Source organism: Camelus bactrianus, chromosome 12, assembly GCF_048773025.1.
Source record: "Camelus bactrianus isolate YW-2024 breed Bactrian camel chromosome 12, ASM4877302v1, whole genome shotgun sequence".
In the NCBI taxonomy this organism is placed as follows: domain Eukaryota; kingdom Metazoa; phylum Chordata; class Mammalia; order Artiodactyla; family Camelidae; genus Camelus; species Camelus bactrianus.
In genome coordinates, this window is record NC_133550.1 from 14,939,549 (window position 1) to 14,967,514 (window position 27,966).

At 56.2% G+C, this 27,966-nt stretch overlaps 2 protein-coding genes across 3 annotated transcripts in view; one reads left to right on the top strand and one right to left on the bottom strand.

The window, feature by feature from the left end:
• Positions 1-27,966, bottom strand: part of SMIM41 (small integral membrane protein 41) — a 97,016-nt gene that overhangs the window by 25,291 nt on the left and 43,759 nt on the right. The window lies entirely within an intron of this gene.
• On the top strand, positions 5,183-27,835 carry KRT80 (keratin 80). 2 transcript variants are annotated; one of them, XM_010964329.3, is made up of 9 exons: positions 5,183-5,815; positions 11,724-11,932; positions 16,438-16,498; positions 16,774-16,869; positions 23,543-23,707; positions 24,198-24,323; positions 24,962-25,182; positions 25,663-25,718; positions 25,818-27,835. In XM_010964329.3, exons 1-9 carry the CDS (start codon positions 5,369-5,371, stop codon positions 25,850-25,852), a joined length of 1,416 nt encoding a protein of 471 aa, XP_010962631.2. In that variant the 5' UTR covers positions 5,183-5,368; the 3' UTR covers positions 25,853-27,835. The 2 variants fall into 2 exon arrangements, with proteins under 2 accessions (XP_010962631.2, XP_010962630.2); XM_010964328.3 differs by having other exon boundaries at positions 5,184-5,815; positions 25,853-27,835.

The following is a 27,966-nucleotide window of genomic DNA, read 5'->3' on the forward strand; positions in this document are numbered from 1 at the left end:
TTCCACCGTGGTGGGACACGGACACCCCAGGCAGAAGGCCCAGCTCATCCTGGTGAGGAGGCAGCCAGGTGCTGTGTGTCGGGGCTCCGAGGCCTGCCAGCCGAGATGGGGAGTCTCCCCGTCCTGCCTTGCTTGGGGTCTGTTGCTCTGCACTATCCGAAGCTCTCGATGTTGTCTCCTGTGTTGCAACATGGCAACACAAGTGTCCTGTGTGGCGTTTTACTCATTCCAGAAGGAAATAGTCATCAAGGACCCACTACGTGCCAAGCCCTGGGACACTGAGGGAACAAAACCACCACGTGGTCCCTGGGCTCACAGAGCCTCCCAGGGGAGGCAGCACAAGTAAACAACCAATGACAAATAATTACAAATTGGACTAAGTGCTCTGAAGATGGGAAAGGGTAATTAGCCTGTGCTTGCCTCTCCCCGGCCCTAGAGGCCTGCCCTCATTACAGAATGCCCACATCTGCCTGCCCTCCCCGGCACACAGCTTGGCTAAGGACCTTGGATCACACTGGAAACCACTGAGTTCCCAGCATAACAAAGGGACTGACAACAGTGTGAGGAACATTCGTTGAACCAAACTGGAAAAAAATTTTTAATTAAAAAAAAAAATCAAAGCATCCAGTACAACCCAATTTTACAAGCCACCGAGGCCCAGAGAGGCCGAGTTTTTGGCCCCAAACTACACAGCTGCTGAGTAGCAGAGCCCAAAGCAGAAATCAGCTCTGCCACCACCGCCTGCCCGCTGGTCTGTCCTGAACCAGTTCACAGCCTCCAGGGATCTACAGCCTCCTGGCCCATCTCAGATGCCTTCTTTGCAGATCAGCACCGTCCGATAGAATTGTACAGAGTGATGGAAATGTTCCGTATATCCGCGCTGTCCACCACGGACACCTGACATCACTCAGCAGATTCGGGGAAATGGGGCCAGTTTGGTGTGGGTGGGAACAGGCAGGGGCTGTGGAGAGAGGGGGGAATGAGAAGATGGGACACAGAAAGGAAGAAGGGCAGCATATGCAAAGCCTCTTGCTTGACACTATCTTCTAGACCTTACCCCATAATCCACAGAGAGCCACTGAAGGACTTGATGCCAAGTGAAGAGACGCCCAGATTGCAGCCTTCCTGGGCCCCCAAGGAGAAAATCACTGCTCCTCTGAGCTCCGTAGCACCTCCGACACTCCAGTCAAACTGGCTCTCGTCCCACATGAGCGGTCTCTCACCCCCACAGCTCTTGCTGCTGTCTCAGCCTGAAACAACCTTCCCCTCCCCCGCCTGGACAACTCTTCCTCTGCCTTCAAGCCTTTGCTCAGCGCTCCCTCTGGGAAGGCACCCTAGACACCTTTGCTCAGATCAGTGCCTCTCCTGGGTCTCCACGGTCGGCCTGGCACGTGGAGAAAGTTTCATAGGCTCTGTTTCAATTTCTCCATCCTTGCTCCTTTCTTGGCCCTGGCCTTTCCCAAATCGACCCTCAGCTCCCCAGGCCTCAGAAATTCTTTTCACAGAGCCGCAGGTTGCTCAAAGGGAGAGGGTACTGACCCAGGTAAGGGTATAGGTGTGGATGTGCTTTTTTGGAGGCAGGAGGAGAGGGGCTGGAATCTGAGCAGGCTCATCTGGGATGCTTCCTGGAGGAGTGGCCTGGCCTTCCCATTGTGCCCTGTGGTGAGACTAAGAGTTTCCTCTGCCCAGAGTCCCTGCCTGTCTCCCCAAGAGCCACATCCCGCCCCCAAGCCCAAGCCAGACTGGAATGTGCTCACCAGAACATTCATCCAGCAACTATGCATTGCTGCCCTGCGCTATCCTGGACCCGCCAGCTCCACAGGCCAAGCCTTGGGGCAAATGGGGAAAGGACAAAGATGAGGCACTGAAACTGTGACACAGAGATGCCATTCCCATAATGCCATCCAGCCAGGCTGTGGGGGCCACCAGGATGCTCTCCTCCCCCGGGACTGAGATGGGGGAGCCCTGGCCAGGACTCTCTGGGAGGGACGAGTGGACAGGGAGGTGAGAAAAACAGATGGATGGAAGTGAGAGGGAGATAGATCAGCAGTTGGGAGACAATGACATGGAGAGAGAAACGGAAGGAAGGAGGAAGTAGAGAAAATGAGAAAACTCCCCCTTGCTTCTTTGAGGACCAATTTCAAGTTCCCAAATTCTTACCTCAAGCCGGCCCTTGTCCCTCCTCTGCCTTTTCTCAGCCTCCTGGATGATCAGGATTGCCTCCTGTCTCCAGGCACAGGGGACCAGGGGCAAAGGAGGTGGACTCGAGATGGAAGGAGGGAGACAGAGATTTCTGTCCCCAGACCACATAAGGATCAACCAGGACAGGGCTTCAGAATCCCAAAGGAGATGGGAGATGCCATCTCCAGCTGGGGTCACCCAAGCTCACGCTCCACCAGAAGCCCCAAGCAGGCTCATCTGTGAGTACATCCAGGAGGGGCTGGGAGACTGCCCAGTCCCCCAAACGTGCCTCAGAGAGACTGAAACTTTCACCCACCTGCCACTTTGCTCTCCCAACTCCTGCCAGCTTTCCTGCTCACTGGGGGCCTGAACCCTTGGGAAGTTTGGGCTCTGTGTCAAGACCAGGAGGGGATCATGTCAGGTCCTCAGTGAGGGTGGAGAGGTAGAGGCCTGTACAGTGGACCCCAAGGATGCCAATCCGGGGGGGCAGGAGGGGAGGCGTGGGTGAAGCTGGGGTGGGGGGAGGGAGGCAGGGCCAGGTGCTTCCGCGGAGCCATGTTTATTTGGGGCTTTCTTGCTGCTCTTTCTGTTCAGCAGCCAGAGCTGTGACAGCCGAAGATACCTCTATGAGTGCACCCAAGGGACACTGCTGGGCCAGAGAGGAAGCAGCAGTTGGGACCACATCCCTCCCCCCAACCCCCAGCGCCCCAGCTTAGCGTGTCCTCCACGCCTCCAAGAATTCAGGCCGCCCGCAAGGAAGGCCGCCCAGTGCTCGGGCCCCAGAGACAGCCCTGCAAAGCCAGGGACTCAGCAATTAACTGCGACCTATCAAAACTCTGAGGCTGACAGAGGTCAGCAGAATTCAACAAGAAATAGCAGACTTGGAGGGAGGGTATAGCTCAGTGGTAGAGCACATGCATCAGGTCCTGGGTTCAATCCCCAGTACCTCCATTAAAAAAAAGAAGCAGAAAGAAAAGAAATAGCAGACTTAAGTTACACAAAGTCGCTCTGGAGAACTGGACATCCAGCTTAAAGACAGTTCGGAGGTGGACTCAGCCCTGAAGGGTAAGAAAACAGCTCCCTTTTCTGTCCCACTGCCCTTTCCAGGGGTCACCAGGCTTCAAGACTAAGAGGAAGGGCCCATAACTCCAGTTGTCTGGGGTCAAACCCATCACTTATAAATTTCTACCAATAGATAGGCACTTAACCCCCGCTCTGAGCCTCAGTTTCCCCCTCTATAAATTGCTGATGAAAATTAAAGCGTGTACCTCAAAGGCAGCTGTCGTGAGGATTAAGGGAGTCAGCCCATGTGAAGCATTTGGGTCATACCTGACAGGTGGGCTGCTATTTGGCATCAGCAGAGCCTGCATGCCTTTGTCTGCCCTCCCCTCTTCCCACCGAGCACACCTGGGGTGGCCAGAGTTGGGGCGGGCAGGGTGCTGAGTTTGACCACATGCCATTCAGATACCAAGTCAGGGAAGTTGGGTGGGCCATGCAGGTGAGTGCTGAGTGGGGAGGGGCCACACACATCAGGATTTGGGGTACAGACACCCTTGCAGTGACCCCTTCCCCCAGCAGTGTCTGTAGGCCACTCCCTGCCTGGGAGCCTGGGATCCAGCCTCAGGATAGGCTCGTGGCCTCAGTACGGATCCCTGTGCTCCAGTGAACTAGAAATGCCCACTGTGTAGGACAGAGGTCTGGCCTGGGAGGCAGGAGGCCTGGAAAGGGCAATGTGACCTGGGCAGGGGCACCCGTCTCCAGCCTGTCTCCTCCTCCAGTCCCAGAGGGAGCTGAGATCCCTTCCACTTCTGACCAGCGGGACTCTCTCTGCCATAGCCCCACCACCCAGGGTGGTGCTCCAGGTCCAGGGAGGGCACATAGATCCAGCCAGCCAGGGCAAGAGCGCCCAGGGGCATCAGGCCAGGGGGGAAAGAAGAGACAGGCCCGGGAGAGCCGGCAGCCCCCTGGAAGTGGAAGACTGGGATCTCCAGAACTTCAGTAAGGTGGGAGGGAATGCCCTAGGCTGGCTGAGCCCTCTGCCACCCCATCAGAGGTTCTGTGGGAGCAAATCGGTGTCTCTTCATTTTTAAGATGAAACCAGGGCAGGAGACAGGGGTATGGTATAGTTCAAGTGGTAGAGTGCATGCTTGGTAAGCACAGGGTCTCTAGGTTCAATCCCCAATACCTCCTCCAAAAAAAATAAATAAGTAAGTAAACATAATTACCTCCTCCCAAAAAATTTTTTTAAATTTTTTAAAAAGAAACCGGGGCAGGAGATGGAGAAGAGAGGAAGGAGAAATGGAAGAATGGGGAGGGAAGAGGCAGGGGCACCTTCTCATAGCCCTTGAGGCAAAGAGGCCCTTGACCACGGCCATCTCCCCCAAGACTCATCTCCAGGAAGGTGTCTTGGGTCTCAGCCACCATCCAGTGAGCACTTGGTGCCCAGCCCTCTCCTACGGTCTTCATGTCCACCACCTCCTGTGCCGTTGTTCTCTTCACCCCCATTTTACAAGTGAGGACAGAAGTCAAGGAAACTGACAGAGACCACAGTGCTGAGAAGCCATTCTGAGTCTTGACCCTGAGTCTCACTTGTCCAAAGCCAAGGGCTCTTGGCCTTGACCATCTGTCTCCTTCCCAGCCCTGAGACAGTGGGATGCATGTAGTAGGTGCTCAATAAATGACAGATCAAAGCGGGAAGGAGGGAGAGGGGGAGGAAGAAAGGAAGAGGAAAAGATAAGCCAAGGAGACTCTTACACAGCCAGAAAATAAACAGTCAAGGTGCTGTTTTCCAATGCCAGGCTGGCACGGCGCCCAGGATGGCTGCCCTACAGCCGGGAGCCCAGGGCCTGCGCTTGCCTCATCTTTTCCAGAAGTATGTAAGCCCAGATACGTCAGCCTTCAGGTATGCAGCGAGGTCTGCGGTGAGAGGCATAGCTCCCAGGTGCTGAAGCGCACACTCTCTCTCCTTCCTTGTTGAATCTGCCCTCCCTCCCCACCACCCCCAGCCAGCCCGCCCAGCCCAGCACCCTCTCCCTGGAGCCAGACCTGCCTTGGTTGGGGGGCCTGTGAGCAGCCCCCTCAGCAAGGCAGATCTCAGCCCTGGGAGGAGATGGGTGCGTGGTGCCGGGGGAGGGGCGGGAGCCACATCATCTAACAGGTTGGTCGGGCTGCGAGGCGTCCCGCCCTCATGCAGCTAATGAGCACTGTGCGACAGGTGTCTGCTCCTCAGTCCCCAGCCTGCCCTGCCTGCAACCGGAGCCTGCCGCGGCTACCCCTCAGAGGCTTGCTCCCCCGTCCCTGCGCTCTGCCGGCCCCGGGGCCCCAGGGGGCTGCGATGGCCTGCCGCTCCTGCGTCATCGGCTCCAGCAGCCTCAGCAGCTGTGAGGTGACTTCCTCAGGTGGCTCCTGGCCTGGGACTGCGGCATGGGGCAGCTGCGGGGGCCCCGGGCCGAGCTTCAGCTCCCGCAGCCTCACAGGCTGCTGGACAGCTGGCACCATCCCCAAGGTGACCGTGAATCCCAGCCTGCTGGAACCTCTGGACCTCAAGGTGGACCCAGCCATTCAGCAGCAGAAGAACCAGGAGAAGGAGGAAATGAAGGTCCTCAATGATAAATTCGCCTCCCTGATTAGCAAGGTGAGCAGAAGAGGGGGGGGGTCCCAAAACTAAGGCCGTCAGGCCTGGGCACGCAGCTGAGCTCTGTATTTCCCCAGCATCATGCCCCACCCCTGTCCCCAGCCAATGGGGAGCTGGCATTGCTAACTCCACAGGCTAGCTCTGAGCAGAGAGTTGGGGAGGGAAGTCCCTGTGCCTTCCTGACCTGCGGCAGAAAGGGACCCCAGGATGGCTTCTGAGGGGTGTCTGGATAATAATGTGCTGCATGGCCTGGGGTCACCCTACCCCCAGGTGTGGACTAGAGAGAGACTCTGAGAGTGACCAGGAGGATGTCCCCTGGTAGGAAGAGCTGATGAAGACATGGGCTGCAACTCCAAGGGAGATGAACAGGGGCCACCTCCCTGTCCAGGTCGCTGGTTCTGTTCAGCTTCCTGGGGTCAGAAGCACTGGCATGGCCAGGAGGACATGTAGGGCAGCCAGAAGGAGGCTGGGGAGTGGGAATGCAGCTGTGGCTCATCAGGAGATAGGAATATGGGGGGCAGATGCTGAAAGTCAGGAACAGGTGGCCAGCCAGTCCTCCCAGCAGCCACCTGAGTAGAGGGATTAAGTCTCTGGCACCCCACTTTCTGGACCACATTGGGCATGGCCAGCATGCTAGTCTGGTCACTGGTGTCTATCTCTGGCCCAGGGCAAGAGCTTCCAGAGCTCCACGGAAGTCCTGTCTGCCTCCCAAACCTGCTCCTCGCTCACTCCTCTGAGAAACCTCCCCTGACCAGCCCTCCCAGCTCTACTTTCTCCCTCCCTGCCCAAGAATAATAGTCACATAGTAACAGCTGCCAATCTTCAACTGCTTACCATGTGCCAGGCACTGTGCTGGGAGCTTTGCATACTTACCTCTATTTCCATCAACCTTAGGAAAGAAGTTATTTTTATGCCCATTTTACAGATGAGGAAAACAACCTTCTTGCTCCCCACCCTCCCTACAAATAAACCAGAGCCCCATCCTTCTGCCCCTGGCTCAGTCCTTCTCTGCCCCTTACTTTCCCTGCTTCTGTGTCCCTCAGCACGTGGCTAGTGCCCCCCCCACTAGGTGGGCACTTGCAAAGAGGGGCAAAGGGAAGAAAGTAACACATCCAAAGCACCAGCTTGTGCCTGGCTCTGCCCACACAGCCACACTCCACAGTGGCTGCTTCCCCTACTGTGCAGACAGGGAGACGGAGCAGCCTGGAGGTGATGTGCCTGCCCAAGGTCACACAACCAGCAAGGGTGCATTCTGGACTTGAACTCAGGTCTGTGAGACACAAAGCTAGCAGCCTCTGAGGTGGGAGCCATTTTCCCCCGGCCCTGCCCCATTTGTGTGTCCAGACCAGCACTGCTGAGACGAGCACTGCTGCACCCACACCTGGTGTGCCCGGGGAAGGGAGATGTGGAAGGGAAGTAACAACTGGAGGACAAGCGTCCTCTGAGATGGAGCATCCCCTCTGCCACCCCTGCCGGCTATACAGAGCCTGCACTGCCAGGCAGTCCGCCCTAGGAGAGTAGCCTACTGCCCTGGGGAGGCAGGTCCCTACAGAGTCACCTCCTCTCCAAACCCAACTTAATCCCTTAAAAGGAATGCTTCATGAGCTATGTAATTTGGCTCGGTTGGGTGCTTTTCTCCCTGAATGCCAGGGCTGATATCACCCTGTGCCTCTGCTGGCGACCGGATGGGTATGTAGGCAAAGGGAAGGGCCCGAGGGGTCTGGATCTGGTGCCCAGGGCCAGGGCGTTGCCCTCCAAGGTCTTTAGCAGAACTGGAGCCTCCCCGCCCTCAAATTCAAGCCTTGACCTTGAGACAGATGCTCTTCAAGGTGGGATGCCAGGAGCCGTGGGTGTCAGCCCCTTGGGGACCAAGAAGTCCCAGCTGATCCACCAACTCTATGGAGAACATCTGTTAGCTCACGTCCCTCTTTTCCTTGTAAAGACCATGAGGGCCTGAGTAGAAGCAGGCAGCGGTCGAGAATGTGAAATCCAGAGTCACATTACTGGATTTGAATCCTGGCTCAACCTCTGACCCTCTGTGTAATCTCAGGCAAATTATTCAACCTCTCTGTTCCTCAATACACATCAGAGTGATGGGCTTGTCAGAATCAAACAGGCTCATTTTTGAAAAGCACTATAGCACCCTAATCATGTACCAAGTGTATTCGGTTTCTTGAAATAAAAGTACCATAAATGGGCCCGGCCCAGGGAGCTCTTGAACCCAGTTAATCCCTGCCAGGTAGGAGCCTGAAAAGGAGGGAGGAGCCCTGTTGGAGGGAAAGGTGGAGGAGCTTCATGGGTAGGGGTGCCGCACGGGGCTGGAAAGAGATGCGCGGGCCCAGAGGTGAGATGCTACAACCAGTGCAGGGTTGGGGCTCTAACAAGGAGAAGAGACAGGTAGTGTGGCCCTCCAGTTCCACATCCCCTTCTGGGCCCTCCGAGGCAGTAAGAGAAAGTAGAGAGCGCTGGGGGTGGGAGGAAGAAGAGGAGGAGAGTCCGCAGGGAGACCCCCAGGAGTCCTTCACGGGGCCCTGGAGCAGTACGGTTCTTCCGCTTCCAGGCTGTGTTTCCTTGGACAATCACCCTCTCTGTGCTTCACGTGCCACCTCCTTACTCTGCTCCTGCTCTGGAGGTAGCCCTGAGCTCATGCCAGTGGGAAGACTGGTACAGCTGCTGCCGTGAAGGAGGGGGATGAGCAGAAGCAGCAGCAGGAGAGGAGGCTGCGGGAGGCAGGGAGAAGGCAGTGTCAACATGCCGACATCCCACAGAGGCTGCTGGCAGGACCCTCTCACCTTCATATGCAGACATCAGAGAGGACGAGGGTGGGATAAGAGGAAGGGCTGCCAGGGGTCGGCCTAAGGAGGCTATAGAAAGGGAACCCAAGAGGGTCGGTGAAATGCCTGGGGACAGAGGGATGGGCACAATGTCTTCCCTTGGCCTATGTGGCCTCTGAAATTCACTGGAGCCATGCCCCTGCCTGCACGCAGGAAGGCACAAACCAGCCCTTCCCGACAAAGAGACCGTGAGGCTCCTTGAGTAAAGCCAATTTCTGGCCGGAGGCAGGGGATCTAACACCGCCTGACCAGGGAAGTAGGACCTGCCTGCCCCAGAGGCATCACTCTATAAGCTCTCCTGCCTGGAGTGTAGGCCCATGGGCTGGAAACAGGAAGCTTCCCAGGTGGTCAGCCTCCCACCCAGAGGGAGCCCTAGCCCAACCTCGGCTGCTCAGTTCCCCACACAAATGGCACATCTCTCCCCACCCTCATCTGAGCCTGCTCCTCAGTGGGGCAGCCCAGCCCCCTGGAGTTGGATCATAGTGAGTTCTGTGCTTCTGGGCCTCAGTTTCCTCATCTGTAAAATGGGAAGCAGGTAGTCCAGGGGCTCGCTCTCTGAGGCCCTTCCTAAAGCTGCCGCCTGTGGTCTAAGGGTAGGGGGCCTGCCAGAATGGGGAGGGAAAGGAGTGAGAGGTGAGTACTCCATGGCCTGGACAGATTGGAGGCAATTAACCTGGCACCTCTCAGGGTGCTGGGATTTGCAGCCCTCCCTGGGACTTTGTTCTGAGGGAAGGTTCTGGGCCTTTCTGCAGGGAAGGTTCTGGGTGGGGGATGAGATTCCATCCCCACGCACTGACACAACCAACAACTCCCCCAAGAGCAGCAGGGGAGGGGACCTCCCTGGATCCCCCACAACCAAATGTGCCCTCTGGCTGGCCAAATGCACACCATTTCCCAGGAGGCAAGTACTGAAGCATAGGAGATCGAGGTTAGACTAAGGGAAGGACTTCCTGGTCTAAAGAGTTTTGGGTTGCTTATGGGTGGAGGAAGGAGCCTTACATCTCTCCTCTCACCCCACCCTCAGTCTAAACATGGGGCTCCTACTTGTCAAAACTCAGGGCAGGTGGAGTGAGCAGAAACCTCCCCAGCAGCAATCCCTCACACGTACAGGGAGCACAGAAACCTTCTTGACCGTGTCCCTACTGAACCTGTTTGGCTGCGACGACAGCAAACTGGCTTAAAGTTGGCTTCAAGCAGAATTTACCAGCACAAATGGGAGTGAAGGAGGGGAGTGACAGCCCACAAATGCTGCTGTCCAATATTCCCACTGATGTTGTCTACTGTGAGCATCAAAGGGGCCCTCCCCAGGGCGTTAGAGTATCTCAGGAATGTGGGTAGGGCAGAGAGAGAGAGGAGGGCCCACCAGCACCCCAAGTCAGGAGGAACAGGGAACCCATGAAGGTCCAGAGCAGGCAGCTGCCATCAGATGAGCCTGTCTGGGAAGCTTGGCCACCAAGTAGCTGTGTGACCCCAGACAAGCCTCCCAGCTGCCCTGGGTCCCCATCTCCTTCTCTGTAAATGAAGGGTGCAGACCAGCTGTAATTCTGGCTGTGGTTCTGGTTCTCTCAGGCTCTGATTCTGGGAGCTGGTGCCAGCCGTGGACAGGACGAGGTCCAGCTACTTGCTTGTGCTCATAGGGAACATCACTGGGCTGGTTTTCACAGCATCCTGATGACAACAGCAGCCTGCACTGTCCAGGAGCCTGGCCCCAGCCACCCCTCCTGTCCCAGTGGCCTACCTCTGTCCTGGGGACCGAGAGGGTAGGGGACCTAAGAGGCGAGCAGATGGCTCCCAGTCTGCAAGGGATGGTGGTAGATTAGGACGAATGAGGAGCAGATACACTGAGGGATGATGCTGGAGGGAAGAGGGGAGGCTTCCTACAGGAGGGGAGCTGGGAGCATTTAGGGGGAGAAGCTGGGATGGTAGAAAGAGAGTGGGTGCCCGAGAGAGGCTGAGCCTGGAGAGGGCAGGGTGGGGAAGAGGCAGGGAGAACCCCAAAGCTGTGCTGGGCTAAGACGGGTGCAGGGAAGGAGAGGACTCAAGAGCGACTGGCTGGGCTGGGACCCATGGGAGCCCCTGCAGAAATCTGAGCAGGAGAGTGTGGAGGACACAGAGTTTGAGAGCACTGAGTCCAGAGCCCTCCCAGTCTTTGTCCTCAAGGCGAGACTGGCCCTAACTAGAGGCCAAAGCCAGCCCAGGAAGGGCAGCTGGGGCCCAGCACCGGCAGAGACCTTGCAGCAGACTCGAGACAGATGTTGTAGTGGTTCAAAGATTCTAAACCCACATTGCCTGGATTCCATGCCTGGCCCTGCCACTTGCTAATTGTGTGACCTTGGGCAAAGTCTTTAACCTCTCTGTGCCCTGTTTCATCATCTGTAAAGTGCAGCTGACAATAATACCTACCCCATCAGGTTGTTTGGGGACTTAATGAGTGAAAGTTGTCCACCACATAGAACAAGGCCTGGCGCACAGTAGGGACCTCATGAGCATTTGCTGTTTGCTGCTCCAAATCACGTCCCTGGGTTCGTCTCTCTGCAGGTGGGCAGGGCAGGTGACATCATCCCCAACTTGTAGCTGGGGGAAACTGAGGCTTGGAGAGGCTACAAGTCGAGGGTTGTCAGGAGGATTAGAATTTAAGAACAAACCAGGCCCTACCCTGCTGAGTTGCCAAGGCAAGATGAGACCAGGCTTGTCGAGGTGGGCGGCAGACAGGCCTCTGACACCACAGGTTCCCTGGGGTCTCCCACCCAAGCCCCAGGCGGGCCTGGAGAACCTGTCACATGTCGGCACATCCACAGCTTCATCCCCCTTCCCTTATCTGGCTGGCCCTGCTCCTCCCCTAGGAAACCTTGGCTAATTGGCTCCCATTCCCTTGGATTCTCTGATTCCTTATCTCACTATCTTCAGTCTGAACAATCAGTAATTGGAGATGCCATCTGAACACACTGAGTGAGGGCCCCTGGGTGGGTGCACTCCAAGCAGATGAGCTACCACTTCCCAAGGACACCCCCGGGGTTGTGGGGTGCTGGCTGGGCCACACCGGGCCTCTCACGGCAGCCCTCCCGCTCTCCCAGGTTCAAGCCCTGGAGCAGCGCAACCAGCTGCTGGAGACCCGCTGGCGCTTCCTGCAGAGCCAGGACTCGGCTGCCTTTGACCTTGGGCACCTCTACAAAGAGTACCAGGGCCGGCTGCAGGACGAACAGCGCAAACTCAGCCAGGAGCGGGGCCAGCTGGAGGCCAACCTGCTGCAGGTGCTCCAGAAGGTGGAGGAGTCTCGGATCAGGTAGGGTGCGCCCTAGGGGGACCGTGGACCAGGACTTAGATTGGGGACCAACCTGTGCTCAGGTGAACAGTCTGAGCGCCCGAGCCAGAAAAAGAGGAAACTTCTTTAAAGAACGTTTCTTGACTCCATACTTAGTTATTGAAGACCTGCGATGTGCCAGGAGTATTCTAAATAATGAGAGGATATGGCAGTGAACCTAAAGCTAACCTGCCCCGCCCCCAATAGTAACCCTTACAACGAAGTCAGTCTTTTCTGGGCAACAGCTAAGCCCTGTACTTGCTGGCCCCTGGGCACTGTCGCAGCCCCCAAGCCCTATCCCCTTCTCTTGCGCCCATAAACACATTGCTCTCACCCACATGTCCCACTAGCAATGGGAAATTGTGTCACTGGCTAGAGCAAGCAATGGGCTCCTGCTTTGAATGTAGCTTGAGATTTTGATCTCTCTTGGGCTGGAAAGAGAAGGGGGTGGGTACAAGCAGGGGCCAGAAATGATGGGGTTTGTATAAACAAGCAGTCCCCTATAGATAATGCGAGCCTGACCTCAATGGTGGCCTTGGGGTCTAGAGAGATGAGGGAAACACAGCCCCAGCCCGCAGGCTTTCATAACTTAATGGGACAGATAGGGAGACAGGCAGATGGCAGGCAGTCCAGCCCAGAGGTTAGGCACGACTATGTCCCTATGGAAAAGGTGTGGTCCCCGCCCACACCCCTCACTAACTCTGCGACCTTGGCCCAGTTGCTTCACAGGCAGACCTGTTTCCTCCTGGGTAGAGTGGGAACAGTGATGGCTGGTGCCAAGCTGAGGCTGGTGTGGTGAGGAAGCAGAGAGTTCAGCATAGCGCCTGGCAGTTATAAATGACTGCTCTTCCATCCCCTAGAAGGCTGAGGTCCCCAGCACACAGCAGTCCTTGACTCAGGTTCACTGAGCTGACTGGACCTATCTAGAAAGGTACTTGGCTAGCTCAGAGGAGAGGTGACGCTCTCTGAGCAGGCCGTGGCCAAAGCTTCAAGGACACGGAGGCTGAGCAGTGAGGCCAGTCTTCTTGAAAGGAGGCCCCCAGCCAGGGTGAGGTGGGGACAGGGTGTGGTTAAACCTTCCATCCCTCATTCCTCCTCCAGCGCTCGGGCCGGACCCAAGCCCTGTGATCTGAGGTGAGGCCCAACAAATGTCTCCAGAGCAGAAGGGTGGAGGCAACCTGTCAGGAGTCCAGGGATCTGGGCCACGGCTCAGCACCCACTGCCCCTCCACGTGACCTCCCCTGCTTAGACCACACTCAGAGGGATGTCACACAAGAATCTCTCCCCACTCTGAGGAATTCAGTTTCCTCGTCTGTGGATCTGGCTGGAACTTCCCTGCCAACTGGCATGATCTGCAGCCCTGGCCTCGGTTGGTCCTTGTGGCTGGGCCCCTCCCTGACCAGCCGGCCACCTCTCCCCCAGCCCTGCCCTCCCAGGTCCTAGGGAAACACACAGGGAATCTGACTGCCCATCCTGACAGTGACAAGGGTAATCACGTTGGTGCACCGGAACCCACGACTCACCTCACTTATACCTAGCAGATCTTTGGCCCTCAAAGGATCAGAGGATGGCAGAGCTGGATGGGGGCCTTGGGTCCTCCTTTTATGGGGAGGGAAGCAGAGGCCTGGAGAAGGCGAGGGCTTGTCCTTGGTCACATAGCCATGCATACTAAGTCCCGTACCTCACCTCGCTGGCTGCTGTGTGAGGCTGCTCCCATGGGAGCACCCAGATCGCATCCACGCAGGCACTTTGTAACTGGAAGTTCTGTGCAAACACTACTTGTTGTTTTAATCTGGCTGAGCCCCCTCACTTGGCCTGCTGCCTGGTTTCCATCTGCTGCCTGATTTCACTGTTTAGGCTCAGGGCCTCTCTTGCCCTCTCTGGGTAGGGAACCCACCCAAGCTGGGGGAGGTGAGGCTGGAGGCTTTCTGGGTCTGCAGGCCAGAGCCAGGGAAGCTGCGGCCTGGTTGTGCAAAGCCTGGGGCCCCCAGAAGCCAGGAGACACCAGGCCAAGCCCTGGCAGGGAGGGGTGTGCCCTGCCCTGACAAGGCTGATGAGATCAGCTTCACTTCTAGAAATAAACAAGTTTGGGGGAAGGGGCGGTTCGGTTGTGACAAGCTGAAAAGGGCTGAGAACAGATTTGGAAGCCGGTGGCTGGCAGGCTGGCAGGGGCTGGGGGTGGAATTGGGGGGAGATAGAGACATCGCCTAAGCCTCTATAGGAATGGAGACTTCCAAAAGCTTTGATGTAGTAGGAACCCCAAGGATCAGCTAGCTAATCCTACTGACTAAGGATGAAGCACAGCAAGGGGAAGCCACTTGCCCAAGGCCACACAGCAAGTGACTCAGGAATGCCGTGTACGGTTGTACAAGCTGTCTGCTGCACGAGGGCTTCTGGTTGAGGGGGTGAACTTGACTGAAATGCAGTGGAATCGATGAGAAGAGGGGAGGGAAGAGCAGTGAGGGGTAAGAAAGAGTTTTGGCACCTCAGAGGGCACCCCCAACAGCTCTCCCTAAGGTCCTGTGCCCAGGCAGGCAGAACTCTGCTGTCCAGAGGGGAGGGGAGAAGGGGAGAGGCTGAACATAGGGATTGCGCGGGGAGGGCCAGTCAGTGGGGCCCTCTTAGCTTGGGGCTCCCCAGACCCCTGTCCCCAAGGCAGGGAACTTTTCAGAGGCCCCCAGATTCCAGAGGGAAGCCTGTTGAAGTTGGCTGAGCCCTGAAGATTTGTGAAGGATGTGCAGAGAGCCGCCCATGCTCTCAGCAATGAGGCTTTCCATGGTTTCTTTCTGGAAATGCCGAGGCAGAAGGCCTGAGGGCCGGGCCGGTGTTGGAGAGAGCCGAGCTCAGCTACTAACAGGAGCAACAGCTTTAGTGGGTGCCACGCACGTCGTAAACGCTTTATGTATAACTTATTTACTCCTCATGACATCCTGCCCTCATGACAAAAGCACACACAAGCAGCCTATCCAAGGTCACACAGCTAGTTAGCAAGAAAGCCAGGAACTGAGCCTAAAGAATCTGGCTCTGGAGTCCCAGGCTTAACCAGTGCACTGCGCTAGCCTCCAGGCCCTTCTCTGAGCCTCCATTTCCTCATCTGTGAAATGGGACCAGCAGGACATCCCTGACTCAGGGCTCTGTGGGTCACAGGAGAGGAGGCAAATAAAACTTCTCGGGCATTTTGTTTGCCCTGGCAGGCCCCAGACTGCAGACCAGGCCCCCTGGCCCACCCCAGCACCCTGCTCAGAGTCCCCTGAAGGCTCTCGGAAGCCGAGGCAGGGGCCAGGGAGAGGGTATGCCCTCCACAAACTGAGTTCTCCCACCCACTGGGTCTGCTCCTCTCAGCCCCTCAGGTGGCTGGTGGAAAACAAGGCCTGGGGATGGCAGCCCAGCTAGCTGACGTGGATGATGGCTGACGCTGCCCCATCTGTGAGGTCAGAGGCTGAGGCAGGCAGGCGGCTATAATTAGAGCCTCCGTGATTCAGGCATTCCCTCGAGAGGAGGAAAGGAGACAGGAAGGCACAGAATCCCCACATCCACTGGGGCAGGCAGGACCGGGGGTGGGAAGCGTGCAGCTGGCAGACACCCCCTCTAGGGGGGCCAAGAGGGTAAGGTCAAGGATCAAGGCCACTGTCTCCCCATCCAACAGTATCCCTGTTCCAAACACGAGGCCAACTTGAGTAAGGAGGAGGCACATCTGAGAAGAGAGGGAACCCAGTAGAGCAGTGACTATACACATCTGTCATCACAGCAAGGAGGGACTTCATCAGCCCCCACATACACACACACGTACATGCACACACACGTACATGCACAGACACATGCACACACACATACACGCACACACCCCTGATAGACAAGGGAGAAGGGGTGGCATGACCTGCCCAAAAACACACCAGGGACTCATCTGACTGCAAAGTCCATGCTCTTCCTGTCCCCTCTCTGGAGGGAAGATGATGGCATGGTGTCCTAGCAAAGCAGAGAGGGAAAGGGTGGGGCTGTGGAGAAGGGCAGAGGTAGGAGAGGGTGATATGTGAGTGGGTGCACTCCGAGCAGACTTAACTGAAGGCACAGCTTATTTGAAACTGAGACTCTCAGGGGAGGAGATAGGGAAAAAACGAGGGAACAAAATGTCAGAGTGAAAAGGTTGCACAATCAAGAGAGGCTTCCCGGAGGAGGTGAATGTGGAACGGAGCCAGGAAAGGGGTAGATGCCACTAGGAAAGAGTGAGCATGGGGAGCAGGAGGCTTGCTTCCCCAGAGCCAACACTAGGGTGTCATAGAGACAAGGATCTGTGTCCACCTAAAGGAAGGGGCCACCTCATTCTAACTGGCAGGAGGCACCAAATGGGGCGGCAGAGGCCCTGAGCCCCACTGAAAGAGAGTTAACTAAACCCTGGCCAGGTCCCACCACATCCAGCTGAGCAGCCTTTCTCTCTCTCTCTCTCTGTCTCTCCCTGTCTCCCCCATCCCCCCCTCCCCACCTCCCAGGTATGAGGAGGAGATCGCCAAGCGCACAGACATGGAGTTCACCTTTGTGCAGCTGAAGAAGGTAACCTGCTCAGCCTGCCCCAGGGCCTCCTTCCTCATGGACTTTCTGCCCTCTTTCCCTCAGGATCCCCAAGCAAAACCCCCAGAGGCCGAGTCCCAGAGCCATAGGCAGAGAGATACGTGCCTGTCCCCACCCTGCTCCTTCTCCCAAGCTCTGAGCCAGGCCTCCTCTAGGAATCACCCCGTCTCATCCAGGAAGCAAAGTTCCCCCACCCCACCCCTGCCTGGGACCCCTGCACTCCTGCTCCCATCCCTCACCCCTGCTTTCACACCCAGGACCTGGACACAGAGTGTCTACGACGAACCGAACTGGAGACCAAGTTAAAAGGCCTGCAGAGCTTTGTGGAGCTGATGAAAACCATCTATGAGCAGGTGAGAAGCGGGGTCAGGGTCCTTCTGAGCAAAGAACTGACTGGTCCACGGATAAGGGATACAGGAGAGGCAAAGGCGTCCCCTGGGGCATGGAAACTTCAGCAGACACTTGCTGTTTCTGGCCACAGATGCAATGATTTCCTAAACCCCTTGTGTGCTGCTGTCAGCAATCCGAAATGTCCCCTCATCGCTCATTCCATAGAGCATGGCAGGTTCCCACAAGGCCACTACCTCAGGGAAAACCCTGCCTTCATGTGTGCTGGAGCGCTGAGGGCATGTGGGGGACCGGGCACTTCCAGGTAAGGGTCAGGAGGTGGCCTCAGAGCAGGGAACCAGGGGGCTCTCAGTGGCCGTTCTTATCACTCTCTCATCCTCATCATCCATCTCACTCTCTACCTCATCCCTGCCGCTTACATCACAGGCACCCACAGTTCTAGCCCTAATAGGCATGAGCTGCACCCTCCTCTGTTTTGGGCTCAGGCAGAAAGGCCTGCAGCCAGATTCTCTGGTTCCCAGACAATACTAGCTTCTTCTGGACAAAAATGACCCAGTAAACATAGACAGAGGAGCCTCCAGACACATTCTCATTCGTCCCTAAGTCCTCAGCTAAGCCTGGGGGAACAGTGGCTCAGCAAGGCCTGTCCCACTGCCTGGGCCGCCAGCAGATGGGCCCTGCCTGTCCACACCACTGGGCCTCCCGGGCATCCTTTGGGACGTGTTCTCCTCCCTACATTCCCTGTTTGAGAGGTGAGGAGGCTAATGGGGCGATGCTTCGATTCAGCTCCGAGCAGGCAGGACCACTGCCGGGGATGACAGGGCTCGGCAGCACTGGTGCCAAGCTGTGGCACTGGGACCCAGGGCAGAGCAGGATCAGAGTCACCACTGCAGTGGAGTAGGTCTGCTAACATGGCCCGCAGGGCTGCTGACCACAGCTTTGTGGCCTCAGCACATGGAGAGGGAGACTGGGCCTCATGGCTGCACCGGGGCCTCCCTGCTCTCCGGCAGCTCAGCCCCCAGACTGGGCTCTGTGGGCCTGAGACCTGTCTGCTGCCGTGGGAGGCAGCAGAGCAGAGAACACCTCACCCCTTGCCAACATCAGAGAGGCAGTCCCCGCAGGCAGACCACCCCAAAATGCTTCCCGTCCCTGGCAAAGGCCGCCACAGCCAGGCCAAGCCCTGCAGGGCACCATGCCCACAGAGCAGCTTGAGAAGTGTGTCAGGGCTTCCTCCGCCCAAACTCACCGCGGGCTAGTGCAGCCCAGGCAGACACTGGCCAGTGTTTCAGAGCCTCTCCTCCAACCGGCTCGCCCACATCTCAGCAAGCCCAAAGCCAGACGGAGGCAAGGGGACAGAGCTGAGGAAGGCCGGGCATAACCAGCCGTATGCCTGAGCACTGCTGGGGGCACACCCGGGAAACTCCTGGGTCCTGCCTCAAGAGCCGGGCTGGGGACTCCACTCAGACTTTGCAGTCCTTGGACCCCAATCCTGACTCTACCTTTTTTCTTTTTTTTTTTTTAACCATTTCTGTGACTTTAGGCAAGTTACTTCTGTGTGCCTCACTCCCCTCATCTGTAACGTGGGGGAGTGGCAGTAGCAGGCTCATCGGGCTGTGATGGGATAAATCCATTCATTCACTGAACAAACGTTTCTGGCAGGCCTGAGAGGTGCCAGGCGCTAACATCACAGCTGTGAGCCAGACAGGCTAAGTCCCTGCCCTCGGGAGGGTACAACTTAGCTACTCCTTAGAGGGGACAGGGAACGGGCAAGGAAACAAATATCTGGACAAGATCATTTTGGAGGATGAAAAGTTGCTGGGATGCAAAGTGCTGAGAGGAGGGGAGGCTTCAGACCCCCAGGCCAGGGGAAGAGGCCCAAACTGGGAAGACCCAGCTCAGCAGAGATTTGAGGAGGCTTGGTAGAAGGCAGAGCTGTGTAAAGGGTCTCAGGCAGGAGCGATTTGGTCCCGGGAGCGATTTGGTCCCGGGAGCGAGAGGAAGCAGCAGCTGCGGCTAAGGCAGAGCGCGCAGGGGCCAGCCCACATGGGGCCTGGGACAAGGTGTGGGCCTTGGTCCCAGCATGATGGGCAGCCCCTGATGGGCACGGGGAGGAGAGGGGGCACTGCAGGTGGGCTGAAGGGATAGCGTGTGCTGTTGGAAGACTGCTGTGGAGAAGGAGCTGCAGTGAACGCAGGAGGTGCGCGGTGCATTTATTATTATTTTACACATTATATACTATCCTAGTCTATATAATAATACGTCATATTATATTATTATCACATATTATATATAATAATAGCAGTTGTTATTACTTGGGGAGGCAGCAAGGTGGCAAGTTGGTGTCAGGATGTGAGGTTTGAGTTTCTCTCCACGTACCACCGCAGGCTGAGAAGACCACACTGACCCTTTGCTAAATTGATTCCCCACACTGGTAGGTCTCTAAGCCAGCACCGCCTAGTAAAATAAAACAATAGTGCGAGCCACATAGGTGATTGTAAGTTTTCTAGTAGCCACATTTTTTAACTTTGTTTTTTGTTTAGTTTTGTTTTTAATGGGGGTACTGGGGATGGAACCCAGGACCTTGTGCATGCTAAGCATGCGCTCTAGCACTGAGCTATTACCCACCCCACAGCGACATGTTTTTAAAAAGCAAAGAAACAGAAAAAAAATAATTTTAATATAGTCTATTTAGCCCAATATATCCAAATTATGATTCTTCAACATATAATCTGTACTTTTAAAATTGATGGGCTATTTCATATTCTTTTTTCTCATTCTAAGTCTTCGAAATTCGTGTGTTTTTCACACCTACAGCTCATGTCAATTCTACTGGTCACACTTCAAGTGCTCACAACTACATAGGGCTAGTGGCTACCGCATCAGACAGAGCAGGTCCAAGCAAAGGAAGGTGCCGGCCATGGCCACCAAGAGAGGAAGAAAAATATGGTGGGATGTGAGTAGCCCCAGGAGGGCTGGACACTCTAGTTTCAACTTTGGAGCAGACAAGATAAAAAGCTCTGCTGTATAGGCCCACCCCTGGATCCCTGGAAAGAGCCCTTCACTCTCCCCAAGACACAGACAGACAGACAGACAGACAGACACACACACACACACACACACACACACACACACACACACACACACACGGTCCAGGATAGGTTATGGAGACACTTCCCCAGGAGCCAATGGCCATGGGCTGCTCAGGGCCTCATCTACACATTGCAGCCTCCCAGGCAACCCCCTGCCCCTCACCTCCAGGGACACAGGCTGGAGAGAGAGCCCAGGGGCTGCCGAGGTTCTCCAGCTCCCAAGTGTATCTGGGCCTGGCTGCATCCAGCCAGAATGCCACCCACCACACCCATAAGCTCTGGTTCCAAGGAGATTAAGTACAGAATCCACTGACAACCCCCTGCAGCCAGGCACACCTCCCAGGATGCTGGTCCCTACAAAGAGGACCTGGCATGTCTAAGCTGCTTTGGCGCCTGCCTTCGTGGTGCCTTGGGAGGCGCCAGGAGTAGGCTGCTCTGGCCCTGGACACTTCATCTCGCTCCATCCCCCTTACCAATCACAATAATAGTTTCCCTGGCTGTTGTGTATTGTACTATATTCCAGGCACTGGCTGAGTGCTTTCCAGATATAATCCCAAAAACCCTACAGAGCAGGGATCCTAATTAAGAGAGCATGGACTTAAGAGCAGCTTGGATTTGAATCCTGGCTCAGTGATTATATGAACTTGAGGTTCCTTCATCCCCTTATGCCTCAATGCGGAGAATAGGACACCTAGCTCACTGGCCTGTCGTGAGGATTTATTTTGCTAACATATCCTAAAGCACTTAGAATAGTGTCTGGCACATGGTAAGTATTTAATAAATGTTAGCTGTTTTCAGTTCTATCATTATACCCATTTTATAAATGAGAAAACTGAGGCTCAGCTAAGGCTACAAGCTTGGGCAGGGTTACCCATCTAATAAGAGGTGGTGGTATTCGGAGCTCATCGCCATTAAGCACTACATTTTACTGAGTGGTATTGTTACCCTCCCAGAGTCACCATCTTCCCTGACGTGGGGGACCACGACGAGAGTGGCCACACACATGGCAGCCTCCTCAGACTCTGGCTCCTAAGAGAAGCTGTAAACTGCAGCTCAGCTTCATTCTTGCCAACTTGGAGGTGTACATCCTCTCAAGCGACCCGTCCCACAGTGGCACTTTCTCGCCACACAGACCAGCATTGTTATGCCCTCGGCAGCCTGGCAGGGGCCGGCATGTCTGTGCAGGTCTGCAGGTGTTCTGAACCCTCCATGTCCCGCTTCTGTTTACCACGCTCGGGCTTACACTGCGTCTTCCCAGAAAGGATCCGAGGCTGCTCCACCAGCTGTGTTTTGCCAATCCTTTTGTCCCGATGGTGCCCTGTGTTCTGACAGTGCCCTGGCCTTTTCCTGGCCCATAACAAATGCTACCTAAGGCCTGGGCTAGAAGCACCCCTAGAGAGCCTTGTCTGGAACACCCCATGCACACCCACCTCCACAACATGGTGACCAAGGAAGCCCCAAGCTGCATCTCTAAAACTGTCCTCAGCTAAGCCCTGGCTGGGATGTCGGTCCCATTTGGGAAATGTCAGTCTCCAGTGATGACCAGGGACAGAAAAGGTGGGGTATGAGTGTGCAGGCACCATTAACCTTATTCTGGCATGGGCTGGGGCCTCCTCCTGGTTTTGCTCAGCGATCTCTGTTAAGTTCATTTGAAGATCAACCGAAACCCTTCATCAGGAGAACCCCCCAAAGGGCAGCTGGCCATGGAGCTCAGAGCCCTGCTGGCTCCAGGGTGGACACAGGTGGCCTGCCACTGCCCAAGCTTCCTTTTCCAGGGGCGATGCTTACAGCCTGGATGCTAGTGGGCAGGACTGGGCAGCAAGCAGGGGCTGGGGGTGGCCTTCCTCAGCAGGCCTCGCAGCTGCCCGTGTGGCCCCAGCTGACCCACCCTGACCCTGCAGTCTCCAGGCACAGGGATGCAAGTGGCGGGTATAGACCCCAGAGGCTCAGCCACAGCCTCTCTGAGCACAAGGACAGATGAGGGGCAGGATGGGACCCAAAGTCAGGACCAAGATCAGAATCAGGAACCTGGATCTGAACAGGCCTCCGGATCCCACTGCTACTTTTCAGGAAATGCAGGGGCCAGAGAAGCATGTTAAACACCAGCACATGGTGCAATCAGTAAAATCCAGACTGTGGGGAACACTACAGGGCAAGCAAACTGGTGTTTTCAATAAGAAAAGGAGCAAGATCGCTTCTCGGCCTTTTGGCTAAGATCAAGTGTGAAGAAAGGAGCAATAAAACGGAAAAAAAAAAAAACAGAGACAGAGAGAGATGGAGGTTATCTATAGTATAAGAAAGACAGATATGAGAACCAATTACAGTGTATGGACCTTGTTTGGATCCTTAAACAAAAAGGTTTTTTAAAAATTATATATGGGGAGAGGGTAATGGCTCAGTGGTAGAGTGTGTGCTTAGCATGCACAAGGTTCTAGCTTCAATCCCCAGTACCTCCATTTTTAAAAATTATGAAGATCCCAGTCCCCACCTGCCTTTCTACACACCCCTGAGCATTCAGGCCAGAAGGCTGTCAGGCTGCGGGCGTGACACAGAGCAGGTCTTGGCCCCTGTAAGGCTGCTGAGCGGGAGCAGTGAAGGGTCTGGCGTCCAGCCAGGCATTCCCAGCTGTTTCCATCAACTCCATGTGTGGCAGTGTCTTTCCTCTCTGTAATCTGGGGCCAATAATCATGCCAGCCTGGTGAGGATGACATGTGAGGATGCCTGGAAAGCCCTTAGCACATACACAGCCTGGCCTGTCATGATCGCCCCAGAAACCGGAGGTTTTACCTCTTTCAGGAGTCTCTGAGGACGTGGGCTAGCATTTTCTAGGCAGAGAAGAGGACAGAGAGGAGGGGGAAAGGGGATCCCAAGGGACAGAGAGAAGATAAAGATACTGAGGCTAAATACTGTTCTTGTAGCCAGGCAAGCCCCTTAGCTAGACTGGGGGTGAGGTGATGGGGGCAATGAGTCTCCAGGGTGACCATAAGGTCTCTTCTGCCTCCTTCTCTGGCATGGGTGTGGGGTGTCATTTGTCAGCCACTAGGCCTCTCCTGCCCTCTTCATTCATGGCCTCCCATTCAGACATGCATTCAACAAACAGAGACATACCCCTGCCAGACGTGGGAGCCTGGAGGTGAAAATGGCTCAGCCGGGCCTTCAGGGAGCTCCCATCCTAGGAGGGCAGGGGATGGGGGAGGCTGAGCTGCACAGCTCTGAGCCCAGTGGTGGGACAGGGAGCAGAGGGCCAGACTCCCTCAGGCCCAGATGTCCTGAGCCTTTTCCCTTCTGCCAAAAGGAATAAGGCTTGCAGAGTGGGCCTCTTCAGTCAAGGGTCCTTCCCTACCCCTCTCCCCTTCACTCAGAGAGGAAGGCCAACAGGTGGGTAAGTGGGGGCTGCTCCCCAAGAGTCCAAGCTGGGGCATGGCAGGGAGGCCGTCATCCTCTACTCGTCTCTCTGGGGAGACAGGAGGCGGCTCTCTACTCACGCTGGGGATGAAGGGATTCTGGGGACTGTGGCTGGCTGAGGGTCTGCTGCCCCCCCTCCACCAAACCAGCCCTGAGCCCCTCCCCCTCACGTCTATGCTGCCAGGAGCTGAAGGACCTGACAGCCCAAGTGAAGGATGTGTCGGTGACCGTGGGCATGGACAGCTGCTGCCGCATTGACCTGAGCGGCATCGTGGAAGAGGTCAAGGCCCAATATGATGCCATTGCGGCTCGCAGCCTGGAAGAGGCCGAGGCGTACTCTCGGAGCCAGGTCTGGGGCTGATGGTGCAGGCTGGGGATGCAGCCAGGACAGGAGGGGCTGCACTAGCCCTGGCTGAGGCTGCCTGCAACTCTGTGCGCTGAGATTCTGTGAGAAGGGGATGGGAAACATGAGGTGATGGAGACCACAGCAGTGGGTTCTGGGGCAGATATGGAGAATGTGAGAGCCCAGCGTTGTGCCCTGCTCCAAGGGTGACCGGGACAGGGGAGAGTCTGCAACCTCCAGAGGCTCACGGTGGTACTGCCACCCAGTAATGCCCAGCCAGCTGTGGCACAGCCTGTGGGGCTCAGGCTAGGGCAGCCAGGAGATGGACATGGTCGGGGCAGGAGACGGGAAGTTGTGGGAAGCAGGCCTGGGAGCTGTGGGCTGCAGAGGAGGCAGTGGGGCTGAGGGTAGGAGAAAAAGGAGCCACAAGGGGCGAGGGTTGGGGGCTGCTGGGAGGGACACAAGCCCTCACTGCCACCTCCTCCATGCCCTCCAGCTGGAGGAGCGGGCCGCCTGCTCAGCAGAGTTTGCCAGCAGCCTCCAGAGCATCCGCAGCGAGATCGCTGACCTCAATGTGCGCATCCAGAAGCTCCGATCCCAGATCCTGTCCATCAAGAGCCACGTGAGTGTCTGGAGGACCCACCTGGGGGTGGAGCAGGCAGGAGCATGGGACATACTCTTATACACACACACACACACACACACACACACACAGGCTAAGTCTACACAAGCTCTGACTGTGTGACCCTGGGCAGCTCACTTAGCATCCCTGTGCCTCAGTTTTGTCATCTGTCCTTTTGAGATGGCTGTGAGGACCACATGAGCTTTACACGGAAACGTGCTCTGTAAACTGGCGGGTCTGCTGGAACATTGGCAAGCCCCATCACACACACCCAGGACCCACCACCTCCCCTCAGGCCTTCTGCCAGCTACAACGAGAGAAGGGAGGGGAGGCCTAAGCCCCAGCTTCCAGCCAGGAAAAGCCTTCAGAGAAGGCGTCACCCTGTAAGGACTGCTGGGACAGGATCCTTCGGAGGCTTGTCATTCTCTCCTCCTTGGTGACCTTAGGAAAGTGTCTCCTTAGGTCTGACTGAATTCCCTCTTGCTGTGATGCAACCCATTACCATACTGAGGAGTACTGCGGCTTAGCCCTCCCTCCCCGTGCCCAGCCCCACCAAGGACAGAGGTGGGCTCCTGGCCCTGGCCGGCTCGCTCCCTGTCACCCCTATACACCCTGTTCCTCTGTTCTCCCGGCTGCAGTGCCTGAAACTGGAGGAGAACATCAAGGCAGCCGAGGAGCAGGGGGAGCTGGCCTTCCAGGACGCCAAGGCCAAGCTGGTCCAGCTGGAGGAGGCCCTGCAGAAGGCCAAGCAGGACATGGCGCGGCAGCTGCGCGAGTACCAGGAGCTGATGAACACCAAGCTGGCCCTGGACATCGAGATCGCCACCTACCGCAAGCTGGTGGAGGGCGAGGAGAGCCGGTAAGGAATGGGGCCAGTGGGGCAGGGCTAGGGGAGAGAGAGGACTGGAGGACCAGCCCCAAGCGAAGCCAGCCTCCCACTCTGGCATGATGCTGTGAGCCTGGCCGGCCTGGGTTCATGTCCTGGCTCAGCCACTTACAAACTGGGACCTTGGCCCAGTTCATTAAATTCTCAGATCCTCCCCTGGGAAAATGGACGGATCATAAGCATGGCCCACCTGTGTGGGGAGGATTAAGATGGTCCTGCATGCAAATGCCTGTCACAAATCAGTGCTCAGTAGATGTTGGCCATTCATGCAGGGGAGAGAGAACAGAAGCCCAGAGAGGACACGCTGGCTATGCAGGGTCACCCAGCAGGGGAGCCCAGGGCTAAGAGTGACAGTCAAGAATTGCCCTCCACCTGCCAGACCCCAGGCCCCCAATCCCAGGGGAGCTTAAGCCACAGGCTCCCTTCACATCCCGCCATTTCCTCCTCCCCCAGGATGGACCTGCCCTCAGCCACCGTGGTCAGTGCTGTGCAGTCCAGATCTAGAACCGGTGAGCCTGCTTGCCCCAAGAACCCATGGTGGGAGGCGGACAGGGTGTGGGGGATCATGGCCCTAAAGGCATCATTTTAAAAGCCTCCCAAACCTCCAGCCCCTTTCCTGCCCCACCCCTTATGTTCCCTGTAGCTGCCTCCAAGTCCCGCCTCTCGAGAGCCCCCTCCCGGAAAAAGAAGAACAGCAAAGGCCCTGTGATCAAAATCACCGAAATGTCAGAGAAGTTCCTCTCGCAGGAGTCAGAGGTCTCAGAGTAAGGCCGCTATTGGGACCCCAGGAGCCCCAGGTCACTCCCCTGCAGCAAGAGGAACTTAAGCTAGACTCTAGAAAGCAGCTTGGAGCCTCTAGGTTGAGAAGGGAAGCAAACCTGATCCTGAACTGAGAAGAGGAGGGTTCAAAAGAGTGACTGCTGTTTTGTGGGTCACCAGGAATGGGACAGGACTGTCACCAGTTATTCAGAGTCACTGGGCTCCACATTGATATCTCAGTTCCAGCTTCCAAACTCTGGCCAGAGGTTTTCCTGACTGGGTCAGTTTTGCCTTCACCTCCTTGCTCCTCTGAGGCTCCTCCTCCAACAGAGGGCTCTGACCAAGATCCCTTTGACCCTTTGCCCAACCCTTGCCCTAAACTCACATCTCAAGCCTTGCCTTGCCTCTGCCTCGGAACCAAGGTGGGTGCCCTCGCTCACCCAACCCCTGCCAGCCACAGGCCAGGGGCTAATGGGGACTGTTTGGGAATCCTCCTGTATCTGGAGTTCCTGGGGAGGCTGGGTGCTGAGGACCCCTGGCTTTCCTGCACCACCTAGGCTCCCCAGAGACCTGACAGTATTAGGGAGAGAGAGAAGGCGGCTCCCTGGGTATTTGGAGCCTGAGCCCGGACCTCTGTGATCAGCCCAGAAATCTGTGCTCCTTCCCTCCTCCTGTGGGTCCCTCCTAACAGGTCACAATCAGAATTGGACAGGCTGCCCAGCCAGCCCCCAGCACCTTCTCTAGAAGCTATTCTTGCCATGACAAACTGCCGAGGGTGGGGGTAGGGGACAGAAGAGTAGCCAGATGGCAGCCTGAGACCAGACAGAAGAATTGGATCCCTCTTTCTCCTCCCTGCCATCCTGGGGTTCACCACCCTGACTGGGATCTGAGCTCTCTGCCCCCTGCCCAGGTGTTACTCAGCCTGAAACCTAGCTTGGGTGCACCTCGCCCTGAAGACCCTTAGCCCACCCCTTCCATGAAACCCCAGGTCCATTTCCTGTGAATCCCACTCCTTAAGGTCTCTGTTCTCTCCATCAAGCTAAGCAGCCTGGCCTCTCCTACACTCTGCACCCACACCTGTGGGTTAGAGCTCCTTCTCTTCCACCCCCTCTGCCCCTCCTCCCTCTATGCCCATCCCCTGCCACTACCGGGGCCATGAAGAAGGCACTGTCCACTCGGGTCTGGGAGCCTCTGAGCCCTTGAGGTCAGGCTGAGGGGCCCCAATAACAGCCAAAGAGAAATCTGCTGCCAACAAGAAGATCTGGGGCTGGGAGGAAGGCTCCTCTTCCCTCCTCTGGGCTCTCGCCTCCAGGGCTTGCAGGGGGATCCTGGCAGCTTCAGCCTCCCACTCCGGACGCCACCTGCTCTCCTTCCCTCTCCCCTCCCTACCTGCCCCTTGCCTCACCTCCTCTTCGAGCCCCAGTCTTTGATTCATTCATCTCATTTTCCAGGATAGGGTGGCCCAAGGCCTCGGCCCTTCCTTGGCCTCAAGGTCCTCCAGGCCTATGGTGGGCGCCGAAGGGCTACTGACTCTCAGACTGGAGGGAACTCACATATACTCATCCCTCAAGTCCCAAAAGGGTGCTGCTTGCAGCTTTTTTCTCCGCCTATTTATTGGTTTCCAAGGGAGCAAATCCTCAGTGGGGGTACAAGATATAAAAAGTTTATATATTATTTTTTCATAACTTATGTGGCTTTTAACTTATTGCTTCCCTTCCTGTTTCTGCATAATCAGTGCTATGTATTATACTATCTGGATAGACCACACATACCCCAGCCACCCCACCCAACTGGCTGACTGTCTTGGGGCAGTGCCCCCTTTTCCCTGCCCAGGGATGAATAAAGTGCAGAGATTTATCCATGGACAGAGCTGTGTGTCTGTTTTTATCTGCCCTCTCGGGATTGGTTAATCACTGGTCAAACGGGTTGACCACAGGACTTCTGGAATTCTCCAACTATGGGGAAAGGAATCCAGGGACCTGGTTATACCTTCAGACC